Source organism: Orcinus orca, chromosome 10 (assembly GCF_937001465.1).
Source record: "Orcinus orca chromosome 10, mOrcOrc1.1, whole genome shotgun sequence".
Classification (NCBI taxonomy): domain Eukaryota; kingdom Metazoa; phylum Chordata; class Mammalia; order Artiodactyla; family Delphinidae; genus Orcinus; species Orcinus orca.
Window position 1 is genome coordinate 43,031,449 of NC_064568.1, and position 26,470 is coordinate 43,057,918.

Genomic DNA, 26,470 nt, shown 5'->3' on the forward strand with positions numbered 1-26,470 from the left:
TGCTCTCCCCCCAGAAGGGTGGGCCCTCTCCCCTCCTTCCTGACTGGGCAGAGGAAGCCCCCTCCTCTCTGATTGTTCCCAGAGAGGCAGGAAACTGATAAAGGCCCAGTGGAACGTGCTGGCCCTTCCCGAGTCCAAGGGGCCAGTTCCTGGTCTCAGGCAGGGCAGTGTTTGGCACTGGACCCAAGACAGCCTGTCTATCCCCAAATCACAGACACTGGGGCTCAACATAAGTCCCCTTTTGAGGTCACAGCCACCTAGAGGTAGCTAGAAATTCTCCCCTGACGTGTAGCTCCATTCCCACTCACTGCAACATAAAACCACTGCTTCTTGCTGGGGAAGGGGCCAGACACGAGGCTCAGGGTGGAGCCCCAGCCAGGCCCACACCAGAGTCACCCAGCAATCACAGCTATTTGGAGTTCGGGTCCTGGAGCCAGACTGTCTAGGTCTGAATCCTGGTCCTCTGTTTACCAGCTTTGTAACCTTTGGCAGATTACTTAACTTCTTTGTGTCTCAGTCTCCTCATCTGTAAATGGGAACAATAAGAGTACCTACTTTATTGCGTCTCAGTGGAGACACTGGAGCCACTGGGTTGCCCCTGCTCAGCCCAGACGGGTAGTGTTTCCTGGTCCTCCCTGCCTCTCCCTGCCTGATTCAGCTATTGGTTATCACAGCCTGAAGGTTTCTGCTCTCTTGTTTTAGACAATTTTCCTGTGTTGAACAAACTAATCGATCTGCTACGAAGAAGTGGCAAACTTGAGGACGCCCCTGCCTTCTTTGAATTGGCCAAGAAGGTGTCCAGCCGGGTGCCTTTAGAACCAGGGTTCAACTACTGCAGAGGCATCTACTGCTGGTGGGTTGGGGTGGGTGTGTTGGCAGTTATGTGCAGGAGGTTGTCCCTAACGGACATGCTGGCGTTTGCTAGGGAAGCAGAAATTCAGCTTCCAGATCAGGAAGCAGGGAGACCAGCGATCCTGCCCCTGCATTGTGCAGATTCACAGAGTGACCCCTGTGTGTCCCTGTACTCCTCGGGCCTCAGTTTCCCTGTCTGATTCTTGGTGTTTCTCTCCTCCACTATAGGCACATAGGGCAACCCAACGAAGCCCTGAAGTTCCTAAACAAAGCGCGCAAGGACAGCACTTGGGGCCAGAGCGCCATCTACTACATGGTGCAAATCTGTCTGAACCCAGACAATGAGATCGTGGGTGGAGAGGCTTTCGAGAACCTGGTGACTGAGAGCAAGTGAGGGCCCGGCTGGCCGGCAAGGGCAGGGGTGGGACCTGGGGGAAGGCAGAGAGAGCCCGCGGCCTCTGGGTCAAGGCCAGGTGAGGGCCAGGCTGTCAGGCCAGTGCCCTCTGCCCTCTGGCTTGGCATCCGATGCCCACGGCTCCACTGACAGGAAGGAGTTGGAGCAGCACGGCGTGCGCACTGCTGAGAAGCTGCTGCGGGAGTTCTACCCACACTCGGCCTGGGGCCAGACCCAGCTGCGGCTGCTGCAGAGCCTGTGCCTGCTGGCCACCAGGGAGAAGGCTAACGTGGAGGCGGCGCTGGGCACCTTCACTGAGATGGCCCAGGCCGAGGTGCACCAGCTGCCCACTGGGTGGACAGGCGGTGGGGGGATGCCGAGGGCGGGGCGAGGCAGCACCTGCTTCCCACCCTCACAGAAGGACAGCATTCCCGCCCTGCTGGCCATGGCACAGGCCTACTCGCTGCTGAAGCAGGTCCCCAAAGCACGCACGCAGCTGAAGCGTCTGGCCAAGGCCCCATGGACGCTGGCCGAGGCCGAGGACCTGGAGAAGAGCTGGCTCCTGCTGGCCGACATCTACTGCCAGGGCAGCAAGTTCGACCTGGCCTCGGAGCTGCTGCGGCGCTGCATGCAGTACAACAAGGCAAGGCGCGCACAGCTGTCGGGGCGGGGTCGGGGTCGGGGCACATGGGCTTTGGGGGCAGAGATGCGGGGGTAGGAAGGAGATGAGAAGAGGCGGGACAAGAGGGTTCCTGTGGACCACAGAGCAGGATGGGAACACGGAGCAAGGCAAGAGGAGGCGCACAGTGTCTGGGAGGGGGGAACGTGGAATGGGGAGGAGAGATGGGAAGGGTTCATGAGGTCGAGGGGCAGCGTGCAGGGAGGGTTTGGTGGGGCCGGGAGGGGCATTTGCAGGTCAGGGCAGGAGGGCTGCGGAGGAAGGCGTCCTGTCAGAGTGGGCACAGCTGAGAAGAGGGTACACAGTTCACCCCTTGCCAAGGTGGGCGGTGCTGCTGGAGTCCCTGAGTGGTTTGGGTGAATGCACCCACCGCCCATCCCTTGCCCCAACCGGGATGGGATGTGGCTTTCCCTTCAGTCCTGCTGCAAGGCCTACGAGTACATGGGCTTCATCATGGAGAGAGAACAGTCGTACAAGGACGCAGCCACCAACTATGAGCTGGCCTGGAAGTACAGCCATCATGCCAACCCTGCCAGCGGTAAGGCAGCCAGGCAGGCGTGCGTGGGTGCTGGGCCGGAGGACCAACAAATTCACCCCGCAACACAAGGCCTATGTTCTGGCTGTTGTGGGAACCGGAGGGGTTCTCAGGTCGTCGGACTGCCACCCATTGTCTGCATTCTCCCTGCTCCTGGATAGGCTTCAAACTCGCTTTCAACTACTTGAAGGACAAGAGATTCGTGGAGGCCATCGAAGTCTGCCACGATGTAAGCCCCCGACAGTGGTGGGGGGCTTGCTGCAGTGGCGGGGAGCCCTGCCTGGTGCTTCACACCCTTTCTCTCTCGGTCCCAGGTCCTCAAGGAGCACCCCAACTACCCCAGAATCAGAGAAGAAATTTTGGAAAAGGCCCAAGGGTCTCTGAGGCCCTAGCTGTGGTCAGTGGGAGCCAGGGTGGGTGGAAACTATCAACCTACAGAAGTTTCATGGAGGGGGTGGGAAGTGGGTCAGTGGAGAAGAGAGTCAGAAAATGACATATTCTTCCCATTTCTGTATTGTGTGTGGTTTATTTGAATCATGCCTAATCTGGTCTAAGGGACGTCCCAAAGCTTTATGTTTTTAAGGCACAAGAAGCAATTTTGCTCTGGGGAAGAAAGTTATCAACCAGCTTAGCTTCCACTGAGCTCACTGGGCAACTTCTAATGCGCTCCGCTTTTATCCCAGACTCTCAGAGGCCAAAGGGGAGCAAAGAGGTGGCTTAAAAAACACCCTACAGCTATTTTAATATTTTTATGTTTGCCCGTACAAGCCTCTCTTCTCCTGTCTGGTTCCCAGAATCCTGGATTAAAGAAGCAACTGCTCCTCTCTGCCAAGCTGCCCGCTGCGTCCTCCCTGGCAGGGGCCCAAACAGGCCCACTCTGTCCATGCATTCTGCCTCCCCCTCCCCAAGTCTTCAGCCAGCGTCTGCTGGTCCTTACCAGTTTGGGACAAACCCTGATTACTCTTGCCTCTGGCAGGAAAATACATCCCAAGTAAAACTAGCTCCTACTTCATCTTTAGTAAAAGACAGTGACCAACTAATTCATCCTCGAGGAACCCTTTTAACACCTCAGGGGACAAAAGCAGGGGTCCCTGTGTAGATGAATAGTGTTAATTGTAACTGGCAAGAGGGTGACAGAGGTCACCTTTGGTGTGCTCCCAATACCTCTCTTCCTGTTTTGCAGGATGGCAGTAATGGGCCAGTCTGACCTCAGGGGAAGGAACTCTGAACTGGGAGTCAGGAGGCCTAGAATCTCCCTGTGTGACCTTCCCCTCTGGGTATGTGTCCCCATCTGTGGCAGGAAATTAGACTAGATCTCTGTGTTCCCAAATCATGGTACAAATGCCTGCTAATGATACACAGCAAACATTTGAAAGTTTAATAACTATGTGTTTAAGTATCATCCTTATAGAAAAAATAGTACAACAAACTCATGAATTTGCGGGTGCTGTTACGTAGAATGGTTCTAACTTTTAAGCATATTGATATAATTGATATAAAGTAAAATACTTAGTATGAGTAGAATGCAGATATGGCAGAGTTTTCAAGATAAGTTGTCCAGTGACTAAGGTTTGGGAACAGTGAACGGGTAAAGGTCCCTTCTAGAACAGCCTAAGTCATCCCTGATGGCTGCGAGCCTTGTCTTTATAACATATTGCTGATCTTGTGCATGGCCTTTTGGTATGAGTCAGTGATCTGGAATGTTTTCCCCAGGTTACCACCATCCTTCCTATGGGAAGCCAGCTGCCTTTATTATGACCTGCTTTACAACCTAGTTTCTTGGGGTGAATTATGTTGAGGAAAAAACCCAAGTGACCCTGGGGCCCTAGATGGGGAGTGGGTAGGCTCAGTCCAGCCATGGGCTGTGGCCACGGGATAGGAGCCTGCAGGGGCTTCCAGCCAGAGTATTGGAGCTGTCGGGGGCTGCCACCCAGACCCCCAGGCTGGCCAGAGCAGAGCCTCAGGACCCTTGGAGAGACCCAGGTTTTGGATCATGCGTGCTGGAGCAATCTCTACAATAGGGCTCCCAGGGATCAGTGAGAGGGGCCACGAGACAACTTGATGCACCAGAATACTCCACCCTGAGATGCCTAAGACCTGGCTGTCCCTGCCTAAGCTGGTACCAGGGACAGGTGGCCCCACCATAGCCCGGACTCCAAGCCATGAGTTCTCTAACGGCCACTCCACTGACGACATGACCACGTGACTATGTCTACACATATCCTGAGGCAAGCGATAGATACCTAAAGGGTGACAGAACTGGCAAAAAAAGAGGATAAAACATACAGAAATAGAGCAGACACATGAAAACAGAATGGGAAGTCAGACACGCACCCGAGGCTTACATGTTCCAGGCACTCCTCTGAGCACTGGGTGCGTATAACTGAGCAAGCTTGTGAGGTAAGCAGTGTTATTATTTGGACAATACGGGGGACACCCAGGCACAGAGAGGGGAAGTAATTTGCATAAGTCACCTCACTAGTTAGTATAAGAGCTGGGATTCAAACCCTGGGACTCTGGGTCTGTGCTCTTAACCAGTAAGCCATAGAGAGGAAATAAGGCGTTCCCAGCATAGGCAGAGAATTAGAGCAAGAAAAGGGAGACCCAAGTCAGGTCTTTTTGGTGACCCCTCCTAGCATTTGTATAAATCATTATTATTCCTAGAGGGGAGGTCAACCTTGCTCCTCAGGCCCCCAGACTGGGGCCTCCTGGGGCAGGGTGCAGCCTGCTCTTCTGGCCTTTGGCCCAAGCTGCCAGGGACAGGTCAGACAGGTCTGGCTGGTGCAGATGGATGAGGTTCTGCAGCTTCTGGTGCTCAGGTCCCCAAGGACCTCAGCCACTCAGTCCCACATAAGGCCTGCACCAGCCACATCCCACTGCCCGCTTCACCCTCGAGGCCAGGCCCCAGCTCAGTACGGGTGAGTGGGAAGAAGTAAGCCCACACCCATCCCACACAGACAGCCCTGTCCCAGAAGACTGCCCTGCTGCTCCCCACCACCATCCAGGTGACCACTGGAGATGGCTTCATCCAAGGGGAAAACTGCTCCATCGGCCCGGCCAGCCTCTTCTCACTGGCTTCCTGTCTCTGAGTTGCCTGGCTGGCATGGAAAGAGGCCCAGTGTCCCCCACTTCTATCCCCAACACAGCCTCAATGTCCATACTGCCCAGCAGGGCCTGCCTCCCCCTCCCCCTCCCTCCTCCCTGCCACCTGAGGGTGTACCTGTGCTCCTGGTCCCACAAATGTGCTCCCAGATCCACAAACACAGACCACACTGAAAAATAGAGCCTCTTTATTGGTACCTGTAAGCTCAGGTACAAGGTGTTCCCACAAGCTCGCAGGCTGGCAAGGCCTCCTAGGCAAGAGGGCAGGCCCAGAGCCTGGGCTTCTTGGCACAGACACAGAAAAATGAATAAATTACAGTTCTAATACTCAGGGACAATATAGAAACTATGATGCGAAATTCAACATCTGCAAACAAAGGGCATGAAAGCCATAAGGAGCCACCCCTCGCCCCTGGCCAACTGGCCTTAGGGTACAGGCAGGTGGACCAGGCTGGAGTGCGTGCCTGGAAAGCCCTGAGTGGTCAGGGGCGTGCTACAGGCCCTGGGGCAGCCCCTTGCCCTCTCTGGGCCTCCTGCTTCCCCCTCCTACATTGATGGGCTTGGAATAAAAGCTGCAGCCTTTGGGGAGGGGGAAGATGGGGCAGAGGACAGGAAGGAGAGGGGGCTGCGTGGGGCAGAAGAGGGTTTTGGTCACGGTTGGTCAGCCCAGCCCCTCCCCCTGCCCAGATGCTGTCCCAGGCCAGCTCCGGCTTGCTCAGCCAGCCGGAGCAGGGCAGCTGCCACATTAGACAGAGGGCTCAAATCCATGCCTGGTCTACAGCAAAGCCCCGGCAAGGGCAGGGCTGCAGGACTAAAAGGCAAAGGGACTCGCAGGGGTCTGTGCCCCACCCCAACCCTAGCATTGCCTGCCAGCCACCTAGTCTCCAAATAAATTATGGAAATAAATTATAGTCTTCACAGTCCAGAGGATTCAGCCACCCATGAGTCTAGGGCTCAGGGTGGCAGAAGAAGCCTTAAGAAGTGGCTGATTTCAGCCCTGTGTGGCTGTCTTTGGGCTTAGGAACATCATACAAGACCGAAAAGGAGTCTGCAAAGCTCCAGGGGAGCCACATTTCTTCCTGCTCCTGGCATGGCCATGGAAGTGGAAGAGAGGGTGCGGGCATATGGGGGACCAGGCGGCTGAAAGGGGAAGTGCCCCCCGGTCCCGCTTCAGCACAGAAGGTTACAAAAATAAATAAATAAATCCAGAGTGTTGCATGAAAATTAGGAGTGCCCACATGGGAGCCAGCCAATGGGAGACCGTTACATACAGGCAGACCTCAGGGAGCCCCCAATTACAACGAAGCAGCAACAGGGCTCTTGGGGCCGGGAAAAGGCACCCTAACCCTCACACAGACACAGGCTCCACCAGCGACGCTGGGGCAGTGTCCTCAAACAACTGGCCGTCCATGAAGGGAGCCAGGGCCTCGGCGGCTGGCTCAGACAAGCCCATGATGGACTCCAGGAAGCACGTGCTGGCGTCCCCAGGGGGAGAAAAGGCAGGCAGGGCGAAGTGGGCCACCTCGAGGTTGTCCAGGCTATCAGACACCTTTTGGGAGGTGTAGTGGGGCCCCAGACTGTAGTCTGGCAGGGCCTGGAGCAGCTTGAAGGAGTCACAGGAGGACAAGCTCAGGTCCACTGAGCTGCTCTGGCCGGCATCCGTGATGGCTGGCACCGGGGGGCCGGGGAGGCTGCCTTCCCCCAAGCTTTCAAGGCCACTATTGAGGAGGCAGCTGGCATCCAGGTTGGCGTTTTCATCCAGGATGCCTGACGCGAGGCTGGAGCTGGAATAGCTGTGGGTCCAGCTGGCCAGGCCAGTGGGGTCACCGGTACCAAAGATGTCAGCTGGGTGGAAGCAGCTGAGGTTGTCCAGGCTGCCCACACCCCCTTCCTCCTCCTCCTCCCCCTCTCCACCCAGGTCAGAGTCACTGAAGCTCAGTATCCGAGCCAGGCTGTCATCGTCCACTCCGGGCTGGAAGCCGGGGCCGGGCAGGGCCGGGTGGGCAGAGCCACTGGGTGCCTCGCTGCTGCTCGATGCTGTGGACGAATCGGTCATGTCGCTGCTGCAGCTGTTGTCTCCCAGCTCGCTGCTCACGGGGGGCTTGGCCAGTGGGAACGTGGGGGCCAGGACCTGCTCGCTGGGGCTAAATGCGGCACCCTGGGCCGGGGCCTCCAGCTCCCCAAGGCTCTCGGCCCCCTGCTCCAGCTGCAGGCGGGTGAGCGTGTGAATGAAATGGGTCTGAACTCGCGCCTGATTAAATTCCACACGGCCCTTAGGGTTCTCACAGCCCTCTCTGCAGCAACCACAGGGGAACGCTGTGTGGTCCATCTGCAAAGAAAGCAGAGGTGCAGGTGAGGATCCGGCGGAGCCCGGAGAAGGCCCTGACTCAGGCTCGCCTTCCCAGCCCCGCCTGGCTCCCGTACCTGGCACTTGATGCCCGCCAGGCTACAGCTGCAGGTCTCAGGGTCACAGACCCTGTCACAGCGACAGCCACAGTCCTCCCGGGACTGGCGCAGGGCCTGCAGCTCTCGCTTCTCCTCACGATCGATCCTCCGCACGCCCGAGGCCCGCAGCAGAGCCCGCCGCTTCCGGGCTGGGTAGGGCTGGAGGAAGGTCATTTCCTCCAACTGGCCACCTGCCACGGCCACTGCCAAATCCTCCTCCACAGAGGCATCATCTATGGTGTCCACTGTAAGCGGCAGGCTGGCCTCCGTCTTGGGTATCCCGGCCTCCGAAAGCTGTGTCCAGAGAAGAGAGGAGGGACGTGAGAGGCAGACACGGATGCAGTTTCTGGCAGCATCGGTCACTTGATAAATACCCCCCTGCCACGTGCTTACTCTCTCTGGGCTGGGCACTGTGGATGCCATAGTGAATGGAACAGCCAAGAAAATACCCTTAGGGCGTTTGCAAACAGGTTTCGTATTCATGTTATTCCCCAGTCCGTGGACAAACCCCCTCCCCCAGACAGATACACCGACCCCCGGTGTCCCATCCACTCCCCCTTCCCAGTGAGGTCAGGCATATTCAGGCACCACGTCCCCAGCCCTGCAGCAAACAGGAGACCTTCTATACCCATCTGCCTGCAGATAATTTGGCAGCAAACCCTGATCAGGCCAATCACAGCCCCACAGGCCTCCCACAAACACAACAAGCAAATCGGCATCCACCCTGACACCTGTCCCCCCAAGGCTAGGACTTCAGAGCAACTCCTAGGGCGAGGGCCATGCAGAGGGTCTCCCCACCTTCCATCTCAGCGCCTCCAGCTTCTCCTCCTTCAAGCGTAGGCGCAGCTTCTCTTGCCGTGCCCGGGCTTGCTCCTGCGTAAACTCGGCCAGGGAGAAGCGGCGGTAGGCACTGTGGCGGGAGGCCATACCCAGGGTGCAGCCGCCGCGGCTGGGCACACTGGTGAAGCCCTGGCACCGAGGGAAGTAGAAGACAGTGATGCCATCGAAGGCTACCCGGCCTGGGCGCTTCCGGGGGGTCCGCTTCAGGATGGACAGGGCTGGAAGGCAGGCAGGGGAGGGGCGGGCATTAGTTCTCTGTGAGGCAGGGCCTAACCCCCAGGAGGTGATGCTGAACCCTCTCTCCTCACACCCCTCACACCCCAAAAAAGACATGGATCTGAGCCTAGGAGCCGGCCTGGCCGAGACTGGAGCTGGTGAAATGCAACATCACCCTATGTCAACACTGGCTCATTGTTATTTACCAGTCCAAATGAGAGCAGTAAATATCTTTCCCATCTTTAGTAGCCATTTACAGTTCCCCTGCACAGTTTTCTATAGTTCTTTTTTTTTTTTTTTTTTCAGTGGGGGGGCGGTGAGTGCCATGCGGCATGCGGGATCTTAGTTTCCTGACCAGGGATGGAACCCGTGCCCCCTGCAGTGGAAGCACGGAGTCTTAACCACTGGGCCACCAGGGAAGTCCCTCTATAGTTCTTAAAAAATTTATTTGTAGGAGCTTTTTATATATACTCAATATTAGACATTAATCATCTAACCTATCTGTGCAAATATTTTAGTCCTTTTTTTTAACATCTTTATTGGAGTATAGTTGCTTTACAATGTTGTGTTAGTTTCTGCTAGTCCTTTATTTTTGCTTGTGGGCTTTTACGAAATAATTTCTAAGGTTTATATAATCAAAAGTATATTGAGCTCTTCCTTTATAGCTTCTGTATTTTGCAACAAGCTTAGAAAGGTCTACCCTTTATAAGTTATTAAGTATGTTGATTAGTAAGCTATGTATTGGCATATTCAATATATATATTGGTATATTATTGATTTTTATTAGGTTGAACCATAAGAAGTTACCATGAAATAATCAAATCTTAGCAATTCCATATATTTAAACTTAATATATTAATTTTGTACCCAGCTACCTGAGGGAATTCCCTTCTAATAGGTTTTCTGTATACATATTCTTGAATTTATCATGTAGTCGAACACCTGCAAATCATGGCAATTTTGCCTGTCCCAATCCAGTATATTTCTCATTCTCTTTGCTAACTGAATTGTCTAGCACTTCCTGAACAATGTCAACTAACAGTGGTGACAGACAGTGTCCTCATCTTGTTCCTGACTAAGTGGGACTGCTTCCAGTATTTTCTCATTAATTGTAATGCCAGGTTTTAGGTTGAGACATATTTTTTTTATCATTTAAGGTAGAATTTACTTATTCTTATCATACAGAGGGTCTTATCTGGAAGGAATATTACATGTTATCAAATATTCTTTCAGTATCTACAGCGGCTCTTATATTTTTCCTCCTCTGACATAGTCGTTTGGTAAACTATATTGATTAGATTTTATAGTATTAAACCACCCTTGTATTTCCAAAGTAAACCCATAGTAGTTTAGTCAGTTAATATACTGTTAGATTCTATCTAGTAAAAATTACACTTTCTCATGTATAATGTACAGATATGCATATAGTACATAAATAGACATATCTGTGGTATTAAGACATCATGGTGGGGAGGATCAGGGAGAAAATGTCTCAATGGGCTCCTTGGGGTTTGGGGTGCAATAATGAAAAATAAGGTTGAGAAACACTGCTCTAGGGCCATCTTTGTCAGTTTGGAATCAGACTTACGCAAGCTTGAAAAAATAACTGGGAAAAAACCTTTTCACTGCGTTCAGGCAAAGCCAAACAGCATTTTGCTAGGCGAGGGACCAGCCTGACAGGCCCCTCAGCACAGAAGCGTGGAGTGTGGGACTCGGGCAGTTCAGCTGGTAGAGGATAGGGAGCCAGCTGGAGAAACAAAACAGGAACTGAGGGACAGAGCTGGGCGGGAAGGCCCCAGGGCCACTGAGGAGCCCTGCCCTGAACATGATGACTTATAAGCTGGAGAGTCCCAAGGTTAAAGGTGAATGCAGCTGGACCCAAGTGCCTCTGGACAGGGGGCATTCCCGAGTGACCCCTGTAGGACAGGAAGTGGATGAGGTGGGGAGTCAAGTAGGGAAGCTAAAGCCATGGGGACACGACCTCCAGAGGCCAGAACGACTTCATCAGGGCCCCCCAATTTCATCTTCAGGAAGGAAAGAGGGGTGTAATGCGTTCCCAGGGTGAAGGGACTCACGGGTGAAACTTCGGGGGCCACAGAAGTTGCGGTCAGGCAAGGGCATCTGATCCCAGGGGCCTTCCTCATCCGAGTCCCAAGACGGGGAGGCCGAAGAGCTCGGGGAGCAGGAGGGAGAGTGGCGGCCCGAGGAGGACAAAGAGGAGGAGGACGAGCAGAGTGAGGAGGAGTCCTCATCCAACTGGTCGAACTTCCTCTTCAGCAGCCCAGTCATGGTGGTGAGGGGTACTCTGGGGTCTGGGCACAGACAGCCTGGAACAGGAAGGGGAAAGTTCTAGATGGCAGGCCTGAGGGCGGAGGTGGGCACCCAGCCCTGGTCATCACCTCTCCCACCCACCCTCCAAGGCAACCCAGGCCCTCCCCGAGGAGCCCTACGTGCCAGGGCCACATCTCTAGTTGGCTTCTTTGCACCAGACGGAGCACTGAGATCCAAACCCTCGTCCTGGCCCTTACAGACTCCCGCCACCTCTGCCCCAAAGCCCTCCTGGGACAGCACCGGGCACCTTCCCCTCTACCTCCTGTAACCCACCTACACGCACGCACACGCCAGACCGACAGATGGACCGACAGACCTCAGCCTGGCCACGCTCATTCCCCGGCAGGAATCCTGGGGCTGACTCACTGGCTGGGTGATTCACACAGCTGCATCTGTGTGCCTTTGTGTGTGTGAGGCTGGGCGCACGCCGACAGCCTGCACGGCCCTCGTACAGTGGCTCTTCCTCCTCCTCCTCCTGCCCCTAGCACACCCACAGACACGCCACCCGCACACCCCAGCAACGGGCCCTCGTTAGGGGCCAGGCTGACCAGGACTCAGGGAACAGCGTGGCTTTGACACCAGCCCCGATTTCCAGCGTCCAACTTCCCTGTGATGGAGCTGCTCGGACTCTCCCTTAGAAACCCCCGCCCACAAGAGAAGTCCCCGGCCTCCAGGCCTGACTGGGGCCAGAGCCACCTGGGCTTTGTGTCTCTTTAGCATCTCCTATTTGATCTTCAAAATTCACCTTCATCTTGCCTTCCACTCCAATATCTAACCCTGTTTGTTTGAAATAACTTCCTAGGGAAATTCTTTTCTCCCCTTAAAAAAAAAAAACCCTCTTCTAGTAAAACTGACCGGCCAAGACGACGCTCTCCCGTCCGTAGCTGGGTGACTTGGAGCACCCCAGGATACACTGCTCGCTGTGTCTCCCCTTTAAGGGTCTCAGCCCTCCACAGGAGTGCAACCAGAGATTCCCACAGCTTGGCTGGCCTCAACCGAGTGGAGGGCACTTGGGGCTCCTTCCCTTAAATGCTGCAGCAAATAACAACCCCTTCCACTGCTTGGGAATCCCCAAAGGACTCGGCCCTTAGGGCTGAGCCCAGCTACCTTGTCTCTCTGTGCCTCTCACCAGGAGGAAGGGGAAACGATGCAGAGGCCCCAGTGCTGGGGAGCCCCTCCCCCACTGCCATCACAGGAAATGAGAGTGAACAGGAAAAACCAACCAGAAGGCTGGCGATCTCCCCTACTCAGGTGTCCTTTCTAAACACCCCTATCCCCGTTTGCCTAGCCTTCCACAAAGTCTGTGGATCCCAGACCCAGGCAGTATGCCGTCAACCAACTTGCTAGATGAAATTCATCCCAGGGGCAGCCTCTCCCCACAGGCACATGAGCAGCAAGAGAAGCTCCCCGACTTGCCAACCCTCCAACAACAACGGTCCCAGGGAAGGAGGACGCACAGGTGTTTCCGGGGGCTTCTCAGCAAACAGTTTCTCAGGCTTGGCACCAGCCCCCACCCCCCAGGGTCAAACCACAAACAAACACAACCCAGCTCTCAGCTGACCTGAAGGCTCTCACAGGAGATGCGGGAACTCATGGCCCAGAGGCAGGCATACACACACATTTACACAAGCAGACAGAGCACAGAGGCACCCAGACACAGAAACACACAAGGACAAACCACAACCCACGCATCTTGTCCCCACCACAATCCTGTTGGGAGACCCCATCCTTTCCCAAACTCCAGATGCTGTCTACAGGGTGCTGAATGCTGTCCTAATCACACACCTAAGCCTGAGATTCCCCCGAACCAAAGGCTCACTTGGTCTCTCTGCCTGGCCATCCCTTAGAAACAAAATTCTGCAGGCCCCAAATCGAACCCCTTGTCTCTGTTCCCCACCCCCCATGCCATCTGTTCCTCTTCCTGTGTTCCCTATCTTAGTAACAGCACTGCCACCCACCCACTTACTCAAGCCAGAAACCTGCAGTCATCCTCAACTCCTTCCTGTCTCCCTCCATCCACATCCAGTCACCCAGTCCTGGAAGTACACATTAGCTCATTTAAGCCACACAAGGCCAGGCACAGACTTGGTAGGTATCACGGAGGCCACCCAGCATAGTGTTAAGAAAACCTTGGCTCCAGAACCAGACTGCTTACATTCGAACCCTGTCTTGGCTATCAGTTGGCTGGGTGACCCTGGGCAAGTTCCTTAACTTCTCTGTGTCTTCAATTCTTTGTCTTACAACCTCACAGGGATGGGAAGTTTATGTGAATCATTACATGCCAGGTTCTTAGAACAGTGGTAAATGCTTGGTGAATGTGTCATTCTACACTGAGAAAAAAAGAAAGAGCTCCTGGATACACACAATACAGATGGATCTCACTGATACCATGTTGAGTGACGGAAGCCAGACACAAGATTACATGTGAATGAAGTTCAAGAAAAGGCAAACCCAATCAGTGATGATACAGTTCAGAATCGTGGTTATCCAGCAAGTGGGAAGGGCATGCACTGGGGACAGTCATGAGGGAATTTTCCCGGCGGGCGGCGGGGGGGGGGGGGGGGGGGGGGTGTCTAGAAATATTCTATGTTGATCTGGGTGGTGGTTCCATGAGTGTCTAAAACATCTCACTGTACACATAAGATTCATATACTTTGTGCATTTTACGTATGTCACCTTCAATTCTGTAAGTCTGTTACCCCTATCTCTCTGTTCCACTGCTACTACCCATGTCCCCTGCCTCTGTTTCTGCCCTCTGCCCGCAGCCACTCTTTACCCTACAGCTAGAGTGATCTTATTAAACCGCGTGTTTATCTACTGCCACCCCCATGCAGAAAATCATTCCCTAAGGGGAGCCCTTAGGATCAAGTCCACAATTCCACAAGTCCACAAAGAGGCTGATAAAGGCCTGGCTGCTGCCTCCCCTCCAGATTCATCATGCAAGACTCTCCCCAGCCCCCTCACTTTATACTCCAGCTGAACTTGCAGTTGCCCAAATGGCCATGACCTGCTCACCTCCTGGCCTTTGCACAAGCTGGAACCCAGCCTCACTCCCTTTTAGAAGTCATCTCCAAGAAGGCCTCCCTGAAACCCTCACTCCTCCCCACTACATGACTCTCTGGGCTCCCGTGGGCTCTGGGATTCCCCCATCGCAGCCCTTACGGCCCCTTCCTGCAATGGCCTCACTGCTCATCTCCCTCATGCCAGGCTGAAGGCCTCTCGGCCTGATCGGCACTGTGCCTGTGCCTGGAATAGAGTCTGGCACAGAGAAGCCTCCTGAGGACCATCAGAGGTAGGCAGCTGACGCTGCAGATCAGGTATACACAGAGAAACAATTTAGGCACATGAGGTCACGGGGGCCCGCTGGTCAGTGTGCCCTCCTCCTGCTCCTGTCACAGTTAGTTGGAGGGGAGGATGTGCCCATCCCCCAACCTGTGCCTGAGGGTTTGAGCAAGAATAGCACCCAGAAGGGGGTAGCTCTGAGAGCAGGAAAAGGAAGCTCAGGCTGCAGGCAGGTGCCAACACAGGCATCTCAGGAGGTTCCCCAAGAGTAAACAAATAGAAGGAGTGTTAAGGAAGCAGGTTCAAGCCAGACACCCTGGCTCTGCCTCAGGGATGTCTACAGACTGGGAGCTTAAGGTGAGGGGGTTATAAACTCCAAGGCTGCAGACAGGGAAACGGGGACACAGGAAAGCTACAGCCCGTGGTGCAGGTTCTAATGATGAGCACCCAGCAAAATCTGCAGACCTGGAAATGGGAAATCATCTCCTCCCTGACACTGGGGAGGAGGAAGAGCCCCTGGCTCTTGTGCTCCGCCACCCGACCTAGGGATCCAGAGGCTGAGAGAGGCAGAGGCAGATGAGACAAAAAGACTCAGCCAGAGACAGGAGAGGCCAAGTCAGAAAAGGAATGAAAGATAGTGAAAGAGTCCAAGAAAAGTGTCAGACAGTGAGTCAGAGGGTGGGGGAGGGGCCCTCAGCAGCTACCCAGGAATCAAGATCCTGACCGTGGCACGGTTCCCAGGGTGAGCACAGCCCCCTCCGAGGGTCCTGGAGGAAGGAAAAGCAATTCCCAGGAGCCTGCTCAGACAGAAATACCACACCCCCAAGGAGCCCCGGAGACAGGCCCCGAATCGAAGAGAACCAGGCTTCTTCCGGGATCTGCCTGGGCCCTGAGAAGCAGGCCGTCCTGCCGTCACCACCCACAGAAGCTGACAGCCCAGGAGGAGGAGGGGCGCCTCCCCACCCTACTAGCCACAACTATCTACACACTCAGGCCACACCATGTGAGCCAAGGGAAGGCCACCTCACCCTGGATACCAGGCAAACAAAGGCTGTTTGGGGGCAGGAATCCCCAGGCCTCTGAAAAGTCACACCAACTCCTCTTCGACCACAGCTGTCCCAATGCCCTGGCCCCCAGTGAGAGCTGGTATTGAGAAGGGGGAACCTTCAGCTGCCTCCACCCTCCTTCAGGAATTTGAAGAATGTCCTTTAACCTCAGAGCCCCAGGCCTTGGCCAGGCCAGGCCAGCTTCCCCCAGTACCTGGGGTCAGATGACCTCGGATCCTCAGGAACTACTTACTGGCAGAAGGAGAGAGCACCTCTGAGCACCTCAGGCCCCCATGGGGACTGGCTAGAAAGGCAGCCAAGGCAGCCCAGAGAGGGCAGGCAGGGAGCCTTGGCACCCCCCTCCCCCACCCATCCCTCCAAAAGTGATCCCCGGGAGAGGGGACAGTTCCTCAGCCTTGGCCTCCAGGGCCTGGCACTGGGGAGGTGCCAAACGTTTGCTGGCTACATGAGGCAATTGCTCCTGCAGAAAGGAAACTGCACCTGACAGAGACTGCTTCTTCCACCTAAGCAAGGCCCCCTTCACTCTCATTCATTCATTCCTTCAACAAATATTTATGGAGCGCCTAAGACATGCCAAGCACTGTGTCACACACCTGGGCATACAGGGAGCAAGACACAGACCAGTGCTGCCCCCTTGAAGTTTTGAGTTTAGTGGGGAGGAGTATAATGGGTTACAAACCGTGCTGGGTGGTAGGATGGAGGGTGGGAGGGGTACAGCTGGGGGTGAAGACAGATCTCTTGGAGTAAAGGATGGGATGTAGGAAAAGCTCCAGAGAGAGAGGGGAGCACAGGAAGCGGGAGGGACTTGAAGAGGAAGAGGCAGAGAGATGAGGGGGAAGGGACGGCCTGGGAGGGGGCTTCAGGAGCCAGGGAGCCAGGGCTGACAGGGCAGGCTTTAGCCTGAGGGCACAGGAAGCCACAGAAGGGTTGAAGTAGGGAGTGACAATACCAGATTTGCATTTTAAAAAGATGGCTCAGCAAGGGACAGAAGGGGGTGTGACCGGTTGGACCAAGCTGCCAGAGCTAGGTGAGAGATGACAGGCCAAAGGCTTAGGAGAAAGGGGAAGGGAACCCGGTGACCTCTGGAGGTGGGGACCAAAGAAGGCAGTGATGATGAGGATTTGGGGGTAAGCTATGAGTTCCGCTCTAGAGGACTGTGAGACATCTGAGTGGAGGTGTCGAGTGGGCAGTGGAGCCCGGGAGGGACCCCCTTGTGTCAGGAGTGTGGGCTGTGTGTGACTGTGCCAGGGAGCAGGAGTGACTAAGTGTGTGACGGCTGCTGTAGTGTGGGCATCTCAACAGTGCCGTGCCGGTGTAAGGGCCCCCGGGAGGGGAAACTGAGGACCTGTAGGAAGTACGTGCTGGGGAGGGAGCCGTGCGTGGGGGAAGCCTACATGTGCCCGCGGGTGGCCGGTGTAGCTGCACCCATGACTCACAGCGGTGGCCTCTGCGTGTGACGGTGACTGACAAACAGGTGAGCGTACGACACAATCCCTCCTCCTCCCTCCCTCCCGGGGTCCGTGACTCACGGAGTCTCACTCCACTCTCACTCCTCCACTCCCTCCCTGACAGACGCCGGGCACTCGCCGCAGCCCCGGCACCCGCCCCCGGGGGGAGCCCGAGGAGGAAGGCGACAAATGTCACCTGCTCCGGCCACGCGAGGAACTTCTGAAAAGTTCTCAGGCAACTGGGTCAAAAGGGAACTCACCCGCGGACGCGCGCCCGTGGCCAGCCCGCCGCCAGCGCGCAACCACGGGGCAGCCACCCGCCCCGCGCTCGGGGCGCCGGGACCTCTTGGGGTCCCGGCGGCGGGGCGGGGAGGGGGAGCGGACAACCTGAGACTGTCGCCTCCCGGTTTCCCGACCCGGACTCCGGCCGTGGCGCGCCGTCCGCGGCCGGGCTGTCCCCGCCCTGGCACCCGCTCAAAGTGGCGGGGGGCAAACGGCAGGGTCCGGGAAGCAGCGCGTCCCGTGCGGGACACCCCCTCCTCAAGGTCCCGTCGCCCGGCCCGGAGCCCACGGTGCTGACCTGCGATCCGGACGCTCGCCAAGGGCAACGCCGCGACCCTCGTCCTGGCCGGGAACGCCCCCTGCGCTGCGACCCCGCGCTCGCTCGCTCGCTCGCTCGCTCGCTCGCTAGCTCGGTGGGCAGCCGTCGGCCCAGCAGCCCCTCGCTCTGCGCGTCCGGCAGCGGCGGCGACGGCGGGAGAGTGGCTGCGCCCGGCCCCGCCCGCAGCTCCGCCCTCCTCGTCAGTGGAAAACTCCGGGGCTCACGGCGCTGACGCACGCCGGGCCTCCCGCCCGCCGCCCCGCCCAGCCCCGCCCCGTGGCACCGCCCCCCCCGCCCCGGAGGCACCGCACCTCCCGGCCCGAGCCAACTTAGCGGCCGCGGGCCTCCCTGTGGACTCTGGCCCCGCGCCAGCGCCGCGGGCGCTCTCGGCCCCCAGCCTCTCCCGCGCCCCTTCGCCGCCCTACCCCGGGCCCTCTCCCGCATGCGTTCCGGGAGTCTCTGACACTCCCGGCAGGCCGAGCAGGTCGGGAAGATCCCCACCTCTGCTCGCGGCCCCCGTTTACAGATCGGTACACTGAGGCCCGGAGCAGCGCGGAGCGTCCGTCAGGCCACCCGGCGGTGGCAGAGCCCAGGCCTCCTACACGCCCTAACCGCCACCGAGCCCGAGGCAGTTTACTATAATCCCATCAAACGTTCCCTCCTCTGCCCCCTTCCTACCCCTCACCCCCAGATCGCCTGGAAAGTATACTCTGGGGATGAAACGGGTGGGGGATGGGAGTAGAGATAGGGGGTTGGGAGACAAGGTCATCCTTGGTCCCGACCTTCACCTCTGCCCATGGGCCAGAGACTCTGCAGAAGCCCTGAGCTAGGGGTTCCTATAACCAGCTTATCCCCATCCCCACCGCCACCCGATCCCTCTCTTAAAAAAGAAGAAAAAAAAAAAAGGCTGGTTTCTTCTCAGCCAAACCCTGGCCACTTAAAATGGCCCACTGCCCGCTCTGCTCCCGCCAAGGCCTTTCCTGGGTAGGGGCCAACTCTCCCAGTATTACTGCGCCGGGGAAAGTGTGTGCATGCCCCGGCAGCGAGTTCTGGCCCAGGAACCCACCCTCCTCCCCTCTTCCCAAGCGCTGGTCAGATCCTACCCACCACGCGTGCCCTGAGCGTTTCTACCCTCACACCTTTCCTGCAGGTGTCCCTCTCGCCTGGAACGCCTTCTTGCCCTCTCGCTGCTTACCAGAATCCCACCGCCTTTAAGGTCTCAGCTTGCACTGCCTCCTCCAGGGAGCCTTCGTGGGAGCCTGACCCTCCCCCCTTCTGGCTCCCGCTGCATTCTGGGTTCTTTGACTGTCCTAGAAGAACGCTGTGTGTGACTAGCCCAGCCCTCAGGATTCCCTTCTACCTCACTCCAGGTGGTGGGTGGGGGTGACCTGTCCTGCCTGGATGGCATCTGGGGTAGAGATGATGGTAAGGGCCTCTCTAGCCACAGGTGTGTATGTGGAGGGGACCAGGAGGGGTCTGCCTGCCCTTTACCTTTCTAAGGAAGAACCCTAGGAGGAATGCAGGTTGGGGGAAGCTACAGCCCCTGTTCTTGCTGGATGCTTTGAATGTGTGTACCTGGGGGGCCTGCAGGGGGGAGGTAACCTTTCAGTGACTTACCAGTGCCCTCAGGATGAAGTCTCAACTCTGTGGGGGCCTACAAAGCCAGAATAATCAGGTCCTCGCCCACCTTTGCAACCTCACCTCTTCAAACTCCCACACCCCACTCACTTCACTGCTCCTCCATTTTGTCTTTAATGTGTGCACGTCTTTTTACTTGCACATTGTGCTTGTAACATTGCTACAACCTAGTTTTAATTTACACACGAGGTATTCTGTTCTGTACCTCCATAAGTTTCTTCCACCCTAACCTCTGCACTTCCACCCCATGCCCTTGATAACTGCACTCCAGCTCTGATTGCCAGCAGTCAGTTCTTGGGGTGTGTCCTGCTCATCCTGATTTAAACTTCCAAAGATGCTGCTCCCCAGCCTGCACCTGCCTTGCACCCACTTAGTTGTATGGTTTCCTTGTGCATTTCCATGTGAGTTGTCTGTGAGCCCTGGGAGGGCAGGGACCATGTCTGACTATCCTTCGTGCTCGTTAAGAACATATTGAATAAATTGTCTATGCAGTAAACGTGTACAGGGAGCTGGGGCTCAAGGAGAGGGCAGGGCTGGAAGTGGGGATGGAAGGGTCATCAGCAGACAGCCGGTACCTTGAAGCCCTGGGTGTGGCTGAGACATCTCTGGAGGGAGTTGAAAGGCTACAAAGCTGTGTCCTTTGCTAGAGGTGACTCAGCCCTTAGGGCTATGAGGCGGGTGGCTACCGACCCACTCCCATCCCCCTCAAATACTCAGCTGCACTGTCTCCTGTGGCTGCTGGGTGATAGACCTTGCTAGTCCCAAGGAATCACTTCTTCCACTGCCTCCTCCTTCCTGCCTCTAATCCTCTAGGTGGGTCCTCAGGAGACAGGGAGGTCTCTGTGACCTACAGTGGAGTTCTAGTTTTCTCTCTCTCTCTCTCTCTCTCTCTCTCTCTCTGTGTGTGTGTGTGTGTGTGTGTGTGTGTGTGTGAGTCTCTCTCTGTCTCTCTCTCTCAAGTCTTCCAATTTGTGAGATGGGGGCATTAGACCAGAGAACTCCACTACCTTCAACATTCCTTGAGCTAGTTTCTAGAAGATGCTGCCTGCTGATCAGGGAACTGGGTAGAGTTGAGCACTCGTTAATGAGGGTCTCTCAGGCTGTCTCAGTTTGCATCCTGCTGGGCTGTGTATGAGGGAAACCAGACAGGACAGAGACCAGAGCAGGGAGTTGGCAAGGGCTGGAGAGGGGGCGTAGAGCAGGGAGGCCAATGGTTGACAGGGTTTGGGAGGCAGGAAAAGAAGGAGAAAATAAGGGAAAACATAGGAGAATAAAAAGAATCAAATAAGTGATATGTTTTCTCTAGAAAAGCATCTCCCTGTCCTGGGATGGGCTCACCAGATGTTCCCCAGATGTTGCTGGTGATGAGAAACATCTTCCTCTGGGATCACAAGTAAGCTCTTCCTGTTGGTAGGGAAATGAAGGGTCTGTTCCAAGGCAAGGAGGGTGGGTCTGGAGCAGCATCCATCTGTGACTATGGCACATACATAGGCAAAAACACACCCACACACCCTCAGGGAATTTTTGAATACTTTGGAGAGTCCCACAAGTTTCTCAAACATTCAGCATCCATGGACCACCCAATTTTAGGTAAATAAAAAATTACTACTAGTTTTAAATAGATTTTTTAAATTAAAAATTAATGATGCATTTCCATCCGAAAGATTAAAATTAAAAGGACTTTTTTTTAAGTACTAAATGCAGCAGGATTGAGAATTCATCAGATTTATCATACATTGTTGTTGGGAGGGTAAACTGATACAGTTTGGAAAATAATTTGGCAGTACCTACTAAGGCCAGACTCTATGATCTTATAATTCTACTGCTCTGTATATTCCCAAGAGAAAAGAAGGTGCTTATGTCCACGAAAGACACTTACAAGAATGTTATGGCAGCTTTATTCATAACAGCCTGAAACTAGAAACAACGCAAATGTCCAATAGGTGACTGAAAACAACTACAATTTATCATACAATGAAATATTACACAGCAATGAAAAAGAACAATTGCCTCATATAATGACAAGGATGAATCTTTAAAACATTATGTTGAGTAAAAGAAACCAAGCACGAAAGAGGAATAACTATGATTCCATTTATTTATATGAAGTTTAAAAATAGGCAGAACTAAAGCAGAGTGACAGATAATATTACCTTTGTGAGTATTGACTAGGAAGGGTGACGAGCCTTCTGGGGTACTGGAGATGTTCTATATCTTATTCTGGACAATGCTTGGACAAGCATATACATATGTAAAAATTCAAGGTCTACTCTTAAGATTTGTTTATGTCACTGTATGTAAGTCTAACCTTGATAAAAGGAGGGGAGGAGGGGATGACAATCATAGTGCCATAACTGTGAAAGGGATGCGGTTGTTCTCAGCTGTCCACCAGTAAGTCTGCCTCCTGACCAGTGAGGGATACCTGGGGCTCACAGGTCAGGTTCAGCTCTTTAGGTTTCTCTCCATCTAAATTACTGTAAGAGTTTTATTCCACCATGATTCTTAGGTGCAAGGAGGTTCATGGTTTTTGCATCTAAGGGTTTTATAGTTTTAGCTCTTACATTTATGTCTTTGATCGATTTTGAGTTAACTTTTGTATATGGTATAAGGTCAGAGTCAAGCTTCATTCTTTTGCATGTGAATAGCCAGTTTTTCCAGCACCCTGGCTGAAAAAATATTATTTTTCAAAATCAAATCAAAGCCGCTAAGTCCCAAGGAGAACTTCAACCTCAGTCAGCAGGGACCCTCTCCCATATGCTGCCTCCAAAGTTTGTCTGAGGAGTGGAGATGCCTTCTCTGTCCTAGATGGCCTGGCTCTCTGATCTTCAGTCCATGTTTTCTGCTCATGGGTAGCATGCCCCTATCCACGCCTATGGATTCACAGAGAGTAAGTGGGCTCTGCTGTTTCTGAGCCAACCTTGGTTGTGGGAAGGGAAGGAAGGAGTCTTTAGTGAGACTGGGAATGGGGACTAAGTCCTGTCTCCTTAGGAGGCTCAAACATCCCTCTGGGGATAACCTCAGCCTACCACCTCCTCCTCTGCCCAGTCCTGGGGAGCATCCTGTTCCTCTCCACCTTGCCTCCTCCTCCTCTCCCTCAAAGGAACTCATCTCTCCAAGCCCCCATCCCTCCACGTACCCTAGTCCCTCAAACAGGCTAAAGGTGTGGCTCCCAGGCCAGCAGCGTCAACATCACCCGACAACTTGTTAGAAATGAAGATTATTGGGTCCTCCCCAGACCCACTAATCAGAAACTCTGGCAGCGTGGCCCCAGCAACCTGCATTCTAACCAGCCCTCCATTGATTCTGATGCACATCAAAGATTGGGACCCACTGAGCTAAGGCTGTGGAAAGCGAAAACCAGGAGAGGGGAACGTCTTCGAGCACATTTCCTGAACATTCTTGTTCATCTGAACTAGAAGACTTTTTAGTGTAGATCTGTGGATTGAAAATCTAAGCAGTTGAGTTCTGGGTCAAAGGATTTTGACTGATATTGCCAAATCGCCCTCCCCAGAGTTGCACCAATTTTACTCTCAACCAGTAGTATTTGAGCATGCCTGTTTCCCAACACCCTCCCTGGCACTGAGTGTTATCAAACTTATTGATCTCTGCCAATCTGATAGGAGAAACCAAGAAGAGATCTTACTGTTTTAATTGCATCGCTCTAATTATGAGTGAAATTGAGGCTCTTATAAACTGTTTGTGTTTCCCTCTAAACCACGGGTTTATATTCTTTACTTATCTTGTGTTGTTTTAGGTCTTTGAGGATTAGGGGGATGAGCCCTTCTGTCTGTCACACATGTGGCACTTAATCCTGGTTTGCTTTTTACCCAGGTTGATAGTATGTTCTATCATACAGAAGTTTTAAATTTTTATGTAGCCAAATTTCTTAAATATTGACCTTAGGGATCCTGGTGTTTGTGTGCTGCATTCCCTATCAGGATGCGTTGGGTCTTCGTTGCTGCGTACGGGCTTTCTCTAGTTTCAGCGAGCAGGGGCTACTCTTCGTTGCAGTGTGCAGGCTTCTCATTGCAGTGCCTTCTCTTGCTGCGGAGCATGAGCTCTAGGCCCGTGGGCTTCAGTAGTTGTGGCGCATGGGCTTGGTTGCTCCGCGGCATGTGGGATCTTCCTGGACCAGGGCTCGAAGCTGTGTCCTCTGTATTGGCAGGGGAACTCCCAACCACTGCGCCACCAGGGAAGCCCTTTACGGTCTTATTTTTAAATATATAAATCCTTTACCCATTTGGAATTTATTTTGACTTAAGGTATGGTATAGGGTTTCCATTTTATTTTTTCCCCCAAATGATTTATTTTCCTACCACCTGTTTCTTTTAATTCAAATGTCACCTTAAACAGAAATTGAATTCTCATGTGTTCTGGAGTCTGTTTCTAGTTCTCTACTCTGGTCCACTGGGTTGTCTGTTTCATCTTTGGGTACCAAATTGCTTTACAAATTACAATTTCATAATGTGTTTTGTCATCTGATAGGTGTAGCCCCATCGTGTTACTTTTCTTTTACAGGGCTTTCCCGGCCCCTTATTTAATTCCCCATTTGAGTTTCATATCATTTTTTGACAAGCTCCCCACCTTAAAATCCTGTATTTTAGTTAGAATCACATTGAATTGATACATTAATTGAGCATTGATGTTTTTATAATATTGGGTCTTTCTATTCAAAAGGTCAGTATAGAATGTTCCCTGTATAATTTTAATATTCATAAAGGCCCTTATATGTCTTTTAAGTATTGTTCTGAATATTTTATCTTTTTGATTGCTATTATGAGTGCAATTGCTATTATATATTCTGGTAAATTGTATTTTTTATGTAGAGGAAGGCTACTGAGTTTTGTATATGAAGCTTTGTAAACTGCCATCATTTTGAATTCTCTTATTGTCTGTTGTACATTGTCGGTTGTGCATTTTTCAGTCATATCATCTACGCATAATTTAGCTATTCTGCTATGGTTTTGTTTGTTTTAAGCAGGAATTGATGTGGGATATTTTTCAAATGTCTTTTTGGCATGTATTGAGATGTTATATAGTTCTTCTCTGATCTATTAATATGGTCAGTTTTATCACAAATTCCCTAATGTTGGGCCACCCGCATTACTAGAATGAACTTACTTGGATATGATGAATGATTCTTTGAAGGTATTGTTGATTTATATTTGCTAGTATTTTATTTGAGATTTTTGCACCTCACGTTCTATCATATTTAATTACTAATTACTATTTGGATTCCCCACATTCCTCCTTATCTTTTGTTTCTTACTAGGTCATGAGCCGATGAGGTCAGTTAAAATGCACTCGTGTCTCATCCAATTTCTCTTTGCATTTTCTGTATGTATACTGTTATTCTCAACTCTCATATCTTATTCTTGGTTTTGAAGCTATGCTAGAGATTTCAAAAAACTAGATTCTTAACGTGGATACGGCTGTCTTTCCTGTTTAACTTCCTTTTCTCTCATTTAGCATTTTTATTTTGAATTTGACCTTGACTGATAGTAACATTGCAGCCTCAGCTCAGTATTTTCTTGTATACCTTGGTTTATATTTTATTTTTAACTTTTCTGAGTGATTCTGGTAAAGATGCATCTCTTCTATACAACATACAATAGAACATTGTTTTATGATCTCATAATCTTTTTTTCTGTTATAATATGGGTTTATTCTATTTACATTTCTTGATATAACGTGTATTATGCTTACTTCTGTCATCTTATCTTCTGCTGCTATTTTAATGCTTCCTCTGTTTTCTATGTTTTACATGCATTTTTTTTGTTTTCTTTGATATGTATGTGTGTGTGCTCACATGTGTTTGTATTTTGTCTGATGATTTGAAGTTTTATAGTCTGTTTTTAATTTTTCTAGTGGTTGCCTTTATATTGATTTATTTCTCTGCCAAGAGAAGAAAACCTTCAAATGTAGGGAAAGAGTCATATTCTCAAAGGCTGAGCCTTGGCACCACAGTTCTGTCTTCAAATTCTTGATATCCTTAGAATCACACAAACAAAAACCAAAAAACAAAACAAAATTCTTGATATCCTCAACATGAAAAATAGTGATAGTCTCGCCCTGAAGCCAAAGGTTCAGGGTAACCAAGATACTGAACGTGCCACTGAGATGCTTCTTGAGTGAGCGAGCCACCTGTGGCAAAGAGCTATCGGTACCACAAAGGGACGCTGTATCTCATCTCTTATTTCAAAACCTCATGTGAATATCTTTCCCTCAACAGCCAGCATACTTTGTTCAACAGTGTCTTTTACTTGCTGTCCATTTCTCCACACAGTATTCTGAAAAGGCATAGTCGGAGAGGCATGAATAGAGGGCATTGACTCTTCTTGCTATTTGTTTCTACACATATCGAGATCAGGAGCCAGATTGTTGCCTGACAGCTGGTCTTTGTGAATACAGTGGTGTGTGGTTGGTGTTCAGATGCAAGTTGTGTGTGTGTGTGTGTTTTCTTTTAAATCTGACAGTCAGTGTACCATCAGATAATGGCACTCTCAAAACAGGATCACTTTAGGAAAGCTTATTTACAATGGTACTACTTACAAACATGTAGGTGTAGGAGCACCCCAAGGGATGGTGCAATAACCTGGACGAGCAGCAGCAGAGCTGTTACCACCAATAGACCTGAAGGGAAAATGTGGGGGGAAGGGAGAGGTCACTAGAAGGGAGAGAACTGAGTGGGCTGGCTGCCTTGGGAGGACCAGTGGCCCCCCACTGGAGGATACATCCAACCCATGGAGACTCACAGGCAGGAAACCAAAGAACTAAATACCTGATCTCATTTGCTTCCCTCTCCTGTCCCTGCTGGATCTCCCCATGGCTGAACCCAACTGGAAACCAGAAGCTCATTCATCTAATCTTGCAAAGGAATTCAGTGATACATAGAACAAAAAGTCAGCAGGTACATTTCCTTCCTGTGTTTTTGGAAAATATGTGGCAAGCTGACACATCAGTGGTACACCCATTAGGAATGCTTTCAATTACCAATAATAGAGAATGTACTACAGTTTACTTGTGTACTGTAATGGGAA

At 52.6% G+C, this 26,470-nt stretch overlaps 2 protein-coding genes across 5 annotated transcripts in view; one reads left to right on the forward strand and one right to left on the reverse strand.

Moving 5' to 3' along the window:
* TTC21A (tetratricopeptide repeat domain 21A) overlaps nt 1-4,405 on the forward strand; it is a 31,085-nt gene extending 26,680 nt beyond the window's left edge. Inside the window, exons 23-30 of one of the 3 annotated variants that reach the window (XM_033401957.2) lie at nt 703-853; nt 1,081-1,242; nt 1,400-1,580; nt 1,665-1,889; nt 2,343-2,463; nt 2,622-2,689; nt 2,775-2,873; nt 3,644-4,405. In XM_033401957.2, the coding sequence (XP_033257848.1) occupies nt 703-853; nt 1,081-1,242; nt 1,400-1,580; nt 1,665-1,889; nt 2,343-2,463; nt 2,622-2,689; nt 2,775-2,852 (986 nt within the window). In that variant the 3' untranslated portion in view covers nt 2,853-2,873; nt 3,644-4,405. The other 2 variants (XM_049693603.1, XM_049693602.1) reach the window with 2 other exon arrangements.
* Nucleotides 4,406-5,733: 1,328 nt separating this feature from the next.
* CSRNP1 (cysteine and serine rich nuclear protein 1) lies at nt 5,734-17,973 on the reverse strand. 2 transcript variants are annotated; one of them, XM_004277845.3, is made up of 5 exons: nt 17,772-17,973; nt 11,139-11,390; nt 8,806-9,065; nt 7,987-8,301; nt 5,734-7,891 (listed from the first exon to the last, which is right to left on the reverse strand). In XM_004277845.3, the coding sequence occupies exons 2-5, from the start codon at nt 11,350-11,352 to the stop codon at nt 6,911-6,913; spliced, it is 1,770 nt and encodes a 589-aa protein (XP_004277893.1). In that variant the 5' UTR covers nt 11,353-11,390; nt 17,772-17,973; the 3' UTR covers nt 5,734-6,910. The 2 variants fall into 2 exon arrangements, with proteins under 2 accessions (XP_004277893.1, XP_033257851.1); XM_033401960.2 differs by lacking the exon at nt 17,772-17,973 and adding an exon at nt 12,250-17,765.
* Nucleotides 17,974-26,470: the final 8,497 nt, after the last annotated feature.